The 8,667-nt window shown below is 43.9% G+C and overlaps 1 protein-coding gene across 3 annotated transcripts in view; it reads left to right on the top strand.

Moving 5' to 3' along the window:
• Window positions 1-5,380: 5,380 nt before the first annotated feature.
• Ccdc66 (coiled-coil domain containing 66) overlaps window positions 5,381-8,667 on the top strand; it is a 27,295-nt gene continuing 24,008 nt past the window's right edge. Inside the window, exons 1-3 of one of the 3 annotated variants that reach the window (XM_021181463.2) lie at window positions 5,381-5,425; window positions 7,120-7,184; window positions 8,167-8,192. In XM_021181463.2, the coding sequence (XP_021037122.1) occupies window positions 5,415-5,425; window positions 7,120-7,184; window positions 8,167-8,192 (102 nt within the window). In that variant the 5' untranslated portion in view covers window positions 5,381-5,414. Of the gene's footprint in view, window positions 5,426-5,557; window positions 5,748-7,119; window positions 7,185-8,166; window positions 8,193-8,667 lie in introns of those variants that run through there. The other 2 variants (XM_021181462.2, XM_029469351.1) reach the window with 2 other exon arrangements.

Raw genomic sequence — 8,667 nt, 5'->3', positions numbered from 1 at the left:
AATTCCTCTTGCTTTTTGCATCGATTCTGGCTCCATGTGATTTATTCAGGGGTCCCCGGTAAGCTAAGGCTCAACAGAGTCTTACACTTCTTTTTGCTTTTCTGGAAAGGGAGAGAGAAACAAGGGAAGAAGTTGGACTGGAGAGACGGATCTATGGTTAACAGCACTGGCTGCTCTTCCACAGTCCCCAGATCCAATTTTCAGAACCAACCTGGATTCTGACACCCTCCTTTGGCTTCTGCAGGCACCAGTCATGCGTGTAGTACACAGACATACCTGTGGATAATACACCCATACACATAAAAATAATAATAAATAAGACTGGAGAGATGAGTCAGTGGTTAAGAGCATTCGACCTTGCGGTGGACCAGGGTTCACTTCCTATGTCACATGGCAGCTCACAACCTCCTGAAACTCCAGTCCCAAGGGATCTGACACCCTCTCCTCATCTTCATGGGAACCAGGTACACATGTGGTGCACAAATGTACATACAAGTAAAATACAAACATAAAATAATTATATAAGTCAAAAAGAAAAAGAGAAAGGGAGAGAGAGGGGGAAGGGAGGGAGGGAGGGAAGGAAGGAAAGGAAAGGAAAGGAAAGGAAAGGAAAGGAAAGGAAAGGAAAGGAAAGGAAAGGAAAGGAAAGGAAAGGAAAGGAAAGGANAAGGAAAGGAAAGGAAAGGAAAGGAAAGGAAAGGAAAGGAAAGGAAAGGAAAGGAAAGGAAAGGAAAGGAAAGGAAAGGAAAGGAAAAGAAGCAAGCAAGCAGGAGAGAGAGAGGAAGAAAGGAAGGAAGCAAGCAAGCAAGCAAGCAAGCAAGCAAGAAAGAAAGAAAGAAAGAAAGAGGGAGAGAAAGAAAGAAAGAGAAAGAGGGAAACAAAGAGAGGACAAAAGGAGAAGAGATTATAATGTTCGATTCTTTTCTTTCTTTCTTTCTTTCTTTCTTTTTTTTTTTTTAATTAAAATCTGATTCCTCTGGTGGCGAATCCTTGCAGATACGACATGATACTGGGAAACTCTAGCAGTTACATCTTACCCTCTGCTGTTTTGTTCCAAAAAGGACCTAACTCTCTCCTGCTTCCTCTCTTCCTCCATCCAACCTGGAAGTCCCACCTACTTGCCCAGTGATTGGCTCCTTTATTCATTAGGGGATTGGTTCACAAAAAGCCACCTGAGTATGTGACTCATTCCTCATTCCAGACAACCTCTCCTGGGAAAGCAAGCAGCACAGAGCCATCCTCAACCCCTACCTAACATTTAGGCAGCAAACACTTTTCCTACTGAGTCATCTTTCTAGCCCCCTGAGAATATTGTTTTGGAAAAAAAAAAAAGTCTATCAAGAATCGAACATTAGTCGGGCAGCCCTTGGGAGGCAGAGGAAGGCAGATTTCTGAGTTCGAGGCCAGCCTGGTCTACAGCAAGAGTTCCAAGACAGCCAGGGCTACACAGAGAAACCCTGTCTGGAAAAACCAAGAGAGAGAGAGAGAGAGAGAGAGAGAGAGAGAGAGAGAGAAAGGTACAGTGTCCAAGCGTGGATTTGAGGTGCTCCACAAAGGTCATGGGGGATTTGAAGCATGGGGTTGGCATGGTAGTGACTTGCCAGTGGCAACCTAATGAGCTGGGTGGGGAGATTGAGGAGTTCTGAGTCAGAGTCTCCTCAAGTTAAAAACAGGTCAGCCATTGCCCGCCAATGCATGGCTGGCCAGCCTGCCAGGGCAAAGAGGCACAGTGTGAGAGCATGCCGGTTCTACATTCATCCCCCACCCCAATCCCCCCAACCCCCCCCTCCCCACAACAGGTAGGACTGAAGTTCATCTTCATGTGTGGGTCTGGTGTCCCCCCAGTAATATCTATTCTAGGTAGGCAGAGTGTAGGAGACACGAGGTCCTTTTGTTCATAGATATTCACTAGGGAAAGCAGGAATGTTAAACACACATAGCAGTCCCTTTAAAAGAAGAGATGTGTAACCCACTTTCTGCCCAGAAGGTTGAAAATGACTGTAGTTAATAGCCCTGTGACCTCTGTGCTATCTGCGTGGCCAGGCTACATCAGCTTCCCCAATCTCTTATGTTTATTTCTATCTCGGTTACTCTCTAGTAATTCTCCTCCCCCAGGAGTGCTGTTTCCCTTGAGCCTGCTTCCTTAGTTAATCAATAGAACCTATCCATATGGAGGATGTTACTTGTATTTTACAAGAGTTTAGATGAAATCTTGTCAAATTTTGTTGGTCACACTGGGTTGAGTTATTTATCACCAGAAAAATATTTTCCAAATTGTGCTGGCTTAAATATGCCTGAAAAGCTGGTCATGGTGGCATGTGCCTTTAATCCCAGCACTTGGAAGGCAGAGGCAGGTGGATTTCTGAGTTCGAGGCCAGCCTGGTCTACAAAGTGAGTTCCAGGACACCCAGGGCTATACAGAGAAACACTGTCTCCAAAAANCAAATATATATATATATATATATATATATATATATATATATATATATATATATGCCTGAAAAAAGCCACTCAGAGCCAGGCTGTCAAAACTGGAACCAACACTGGCTACTGAGTTGAGTTGAACTGAGCTTCCTCCTTGCCTCATGCAAACAGACATTCTTCTGGCCCTGGTATTTGCTGAGACCCCCACAGCAGAGATGGGGTAGGGCGAGCTGGCTAGATAGACTAGCTGAGTTAGCAAATTCTGGGCTCCACGTGAGAAACCCTTCAATATACAAAGGGAGAGAAATAGGGAAGAAAACCCCACTCTCCATCCACCTGTGGCCTCGCACATGTGTGTGTGTGTGCACCCACTCGAGCACACATGAGAACTCACACCTTGCATGTATACATACCACACTAACTCAAAGAAAAAAGTAAGACTTTCAAATTAATACTACTCCACCTCCCAGAAAACGTCTATTAACCTGCTGACTCTAGCCCATTTATTTATGTATTTATATATAAGACATAGGCTTTTTATGTAGCTCTTGCTGACCTGGAATTCACTATTTAGATCATGGTGACCTTGAACTCACAGAATCCCCCTGCCTTAACCTCCTGAGTGCTGGGGTTAAAGACACACACCACCACAGACAGCTAAATATTAACAGCATGGTCAAATGTACAAGTGTATTCTTCCTCCCCCCTTGGTTGTTTTTATCTTTTCTAGACCATTTTGAAACAGGGTCTCATGTAGGAGAAGCTAGCCTTGAACTCTTTGGTCTTCTGTCTTAGACTCCTAAGTGCAGGTATGTTTCCAAGCCTGCTTTCCAAGCCTGTTTGACTTTCTAAAGAATAGTATTAGTCAGGGTTCTCTAGAGTCTGTAGAACTTTTGGAATGTCTCTATATATGAAGAGAATTTATTGTAATGAGTTATAGTCTGCAGTCCAACTAACCCAACAATAGGCAGCTGTAAATAGGAAGTCCAGGAATCTAGTAGTTGCTTCGTCCCACGAGGCTAGTTGTTTCAGCTGGTCTGTATAAGCTGGGATCCTGAAGAAGTAGCAAGCAGTCAAAGAACTAAGCCTTCCTTCTTCCAATGTCCTTATGTAGGCCTCCAGCAGAAGGTGTGGCCCAAATTAAAGGTGTGTGCCACCACATCTGGATCTGGAACTTGCTCTGTCCCAGGCTGACCTTGAACTCAATGATATGCTTGCCTCATTTTTCTGGAATTAAAGGCATATACTACCTTGACTGGGCCTAAGCTTTTCATGGCCGCTATGCCTCAAGATCTGGATCAAAAGTATGTGTCATCCCAAGTCAAGATCTGAGTCAGAAACCCGTGTCTTCTAGCCTCACGATCTGGATCACAGGTGTGCCCTCCATTTCTGAACTGTAGTTCATTCCAGACTAGTAATGGCCACCACACCTGTCTAGCCTAGGCTGGCCTCACACTATGGAGGACCTCCTGCCTCCGTCTCCTAAGTGGCAGCAGCTGTGGTTACAGAAGTGTACCAGACATCAACTGTTTCTCGGAGGCTCACTTTGGTACAGGATTCCAACGGTGTGTGTGACATGAGGGGGAACTGCCCAGTCTTTGAGGACTTCTGTTACATAGGACTAGACTATCCTCCAAGCCCAGCTACCACCATCTTCAGGATGCTTAAATGGGCCTGTCTGCATATGATAGCACTCCCTCATAGCAGGACTGGATAGGGAGGTTCGTGGGACTCCCTCGTGAGTATCCCTCTCAGCCAACCAAATCCAATACTGCTGTAATGACACGTGGGCTCTGGGAACTCAAGGGGAGAAGATGCCCAGCTACAACATCCACTCGTCAGCCTTGCTAGGTGCAGACTTTACAATACATTTACTTTTGGATTGCCCAAACTCCTGAAAACCCTCCTGCATGCTCCGGAAGTGACCCTAATGTCTCTATTATTGGGATCCTAGGAGGAGGAAGGTAGACATTGCCTTCTTTATTATTTTATTTATTTATTTAGTTATTTAGTTATTTATTTATTTAGTTAGTTAGTTAGTTAGTTAGTTAGTTAGTTAGTTTTTCGAGACAGGTTTCTCTGTATAGCTCTGGCCGTCCTAGAACTCACTTTTAGACCAGGCTGGCTTCGAACTCAGAAATCCGCCTGCCTCTGCCTCCCGAGTGCTGGGATTAAAGGTGTGCGGCTGACATTGCCTTCTTACATTTTACCCTCAGCAGCTTCTTTATGGAAGTGACATTTGTTTATTTTTATGTGGGGATGAGGGATGGTGGTGGTGGAACTCACTCTGAAACAGGCTGTCGAGGATGCGTGCTCCCCAACTCCAGTCTGACACCAGGATTAATATAGCTGCAGGAAGCTTAGCCCCCTGACCTGAGTACTGGGATCCTCTGGAAGAGCAACAAGTGAAAATTTTGGCTGAGTCTAAAAGAGTCAACTGGGATTATTCACATATTCACATTAGACATAAGATCTGTAGTATAATTGTCATGTGGTCAGTGACCCAGGCAAGTCCTTTTGCCTCTTCGTGCCTCAGAGATAGCACTGCTAACGACGGATATACGAGTTTGGTCCACACTGTGATTGTTGCTGCAGTATTTCAAGAACTTCAGTCTGTAAGGTGTGGGAAGCACGAAGAGACAGAGACATATACTATGTGTCCTAGGCGTCACAAGTCCTTCAACTAAATAAACCTCTCCTCCAAATATAAAATAGGATGGTTACATCTGTTGTTTCTGCCTATTTGGAAACCTCCATTAGAGCCAAGGCGGCTCCCCAAGGCTGACGGTGATCACGAAGAAAGCGCAGACGCCCCCGGAGAGGCATCTAGAGTCCGGGGAGGCCGGCATCAACGAACGGACTCGCCAGCATGTCCCACTGTGATTGGCTTGGCTGGCCCCCGGCAACCAATCGGCGTAGCGTTTGTTGAGCAGTGCCAGCAAGCTGGGTACACAAGTGACCTGAGCGAGCTGCGGGTGGGCGGCGGGGCCATGAACCTGGGGTAAGCCGGCGGGGACTCGCTGGGCTGTGACTTTCAGCCGGCGCGTGGCGGCGGGCGGGGTTCCGGGTCCAGCGCGGCCCGTGGTGTTGGAGCGCCGCGGAGGGGAGACGGCGCCCCAGAGGGCGAGATGCTCGGGGAGCTACGGCTGCCCGGCACTGAGCTGGAGCATCCTGAGCTGGGGCTGGACCGAGTCTGGGGTGCGGTCTTCATCTTCAGAAGTTCATCGTTTAAGGAAGACCAGCCACCAGACCTAGACGTAACCGCGCATCCAGAAGCTGAGTGTTTAGCTGGGAGTTTAGAAATCAATGAGGCAGCCTGCCCCGTAAGCTTGCGGCAACTTCAGATTCATTCAAGAGGTTGCCTTCTAACGTAACCATGAACTGTTTGTAGTCCTGCAACGGGGTAGCCTCTGACAACCTATATCTCCCAGATTGTTTCCTTTTACAAACGCAGGCACTTTGATTCCCGCTACCAAAGCAACTGTGAGTTTAAAGTTGCTAGTCAACCTGCACACCCTTAATTTCTTGGTTTGGTATTTTCTCTTTGACGTTTGGTATTTTCTCTTTGACGTTGTCGTCATTACTGTTCATAGACACAACGCCCACCCCATTCCCACCCCACCCCCGTAAAACTGTGAAATACTGTGTGTGGAATCCCATCAGAATTTTGTTGACCTTAATAGACAACATAAGTTTTGCTGGTAGTGTTTACCGTTTCTTTAAGCTGGCGCTTTTTACATGTAAAGTGTCATATTACCCAAAGTTTATTGTTTATTTATTATGATAGTAATAAAGTCACTAAAGCAACCGTGTAGTATATGAAATAGTCCAAGTTGGGTGGAATTCTGTATTTAAGCAGCCGTCACATTGGTGACCATTTTAGCCATCTTTCAGTCGCTTCTATTCCTCCTTGGAATGTGTCAGTCATGAAACTGTTAAAAAACAAAACAAAAAAAGAATAAATAGCTTATCTATGTCTTGTACCTGGCTAAGGAGTTCTGGTAGCAGCATGGGACTTTTGGTATAGAGCTGCAGGTTAAAGGATGCTGCAATTACTGGGTTGCTTTATGTCTTACCAGTAACAAAAACCAGGTTTCAGGTTAAACATGACACATGCTGGCCTCACTGAAAAGTTGTAAGAAAGTCTTTTGTATTTTTTTTCCTCTTGGGTTAAAAAAAAATGTGTATGTATGTATACATATATACACATACTTTTTAAATACTTATTTTAATTTTATGTGAATGGGTATCATGCCTGCAGGTAAGTCTGTGGGCCACTTGTGCTGGTGCCCTTGGTGACTTGAGGGGCCTTTACAGACACTTGTTAACTGCAATGTTGGTTCTGCTTGCCAAGAATAGACAGTGCTCTTCATTGCTGAGCTATCTCTCCAGCCTTGAAAAAAATATTTTAAAATTTAAAGACTACTTTGAGGGAGGTTCAGGCAGGTGAATCAGGAATTCAAAGCCAGCCTGGTCAACCAGCCTGGTCTACACACATAGTGAGTTTGAGGGCAGCTTGGGCTATGTGAATGAAAAGAAACAAACAACCAAAACCCCTGCTTTGATGGTCATGTGACTCCTGTATACATTGAAAGGTATAGGTTTACTTTCAAGGTTCATATAAATATTCCTGGCTGCTATTTAGTGAAAGTTGTTAAATTAAACTTGTCAAAACAATTTTCTTTTATATTGCAGAGATGGTTTAAAGCTTGAAACTGAATTATTGGATGGAAAAACCAAGTTAATACTGTCCCCATATGGTATGCTGTGTTTTTGGACGTCTAAAATGTTTGTATGCAGACTATGTGGTAATTTAATAGATGTCTGTTTTGCTTGTAAATGACACTTGGAAAAAGCCTCTTTTTAATGTCTACAAATTGATATTTATCCAAGTAAAGTCAGATTGGGACAGTGATCACTATTGTCTATGTTGGTTCATAAAATATATTTCATGTGTAATGTTTTTGGTGTTACCATACCTTGTTGTCTAATAAGTAATACAGGTAGAATTCAGATAATTCTTAAAGATTTATTTATTTATTTTATGCATGTGAGTATACTGTAGCTGTACAGATGGTTATGAGCCTTCATGTGGTTGTTGGGAATTGAATTTTAGGACCTCTGCTCACTCCAGTCGGCCCCACTTGCTCTGGCTGGTCACCTCCACTCAGTCCCTGCTTGCTCCAGCCCAAAGTTTTGTTTATTATTATACATAAGTTCACTGTAGCTGTCTTCAGACATACCAGAAGAGGGCGTCAGATATCATTACGGGTGGTTGTGAGCCACCATGTGGTTGCTGGGATTTGAACTCAGGACCTTCGGAAGATCAGTCAGTGCTCTTATCCACTGAGCCATCTTGCCAGCCCTGAGTTCAGGTAATTATGTTGTGTGAGAGAGTTAAATTTATATAGTACAACCACAGTTGCTAAAGTCTTTTTTAAAATCATTAGTTTTTAGATTCAATACAGTTTTTTTAGTCTTCTCCGTCAATTACTTGCCTGATCACCACCACCATTTGTTTATTGTCTTTCCTTGGAAAGAATATTGAAATAAAAATGAAATGGGAGCGAATATTTGAACCACCACATTGAAAAAGTGGGAATACTCAGGTGGGACTTGCGGTTAATGCTTTTGGGATAGTATTTTTATCCTAACATCTTAATCCGTTCTTAGCATTTTCTTTTATCACTGCCTTAATATGTTTTCGGTTTTATAGTTTAGTAATTTTATTTTCTTTTGTAGAGCATAAATCAAAAGTTTCTGTGAAGGTAAGCCAAGTGATTTTGACCCTACCTGTTTTCACGTGAAAAATGCATCTTTCCATTGGTTTTGCTTATTGAGTCACAACCTCTCCGTTGGACTCCGTGCAGATAGATAGGCAAGCTAGGCGGCTTTCTCTGGAGGATTGCCTGTGTCTGCTTTTTACTTGCTAGAATTGTGGACGAACCTTTATATGTACCCAGCATTTAAGTGTGCTCTGAGCATCCATAGATTGGCCCTCACAGTTTCGTGGCAAGCACTTTAACCACTGGGCTGGCTCCCTAACCTGAACTTTGTCTTTATAGTAAGAAGTATTGATGAGCTTGGTTAAGAAAAAGCAGCATACTATTAAAAAGGTGTTTTATGACATAATCTCATTCAGTAAGCTCTTGGGAGTGATGTGGGCCTTGGTTGCTTTTCTTGCTCAGCAACCTGAACATAAATGAATCTTTATAGGGAAGTCTCTCTCTCTCTCTCTCTCTC

This window comes from Mus caroli, chromosome 14 (genome assembly GCF_900094665.2).
Source record: "Mus caroli chromosome 14, CAROLI_EIJ_v1.1, whole genome shotgun sequence".
NCBI classification, from domain to species: domain Eukaryota; kingdom Metazoa; phylum Chordata; class Mammalia; order Rodentia; family Muridae; genus Mus; species Mus caroli.
The sequence above is the reverse complement of the archived record's forward strand: the minus strand, read 5'-3'. Positions and strand labels throughout refer to the sequence as shown.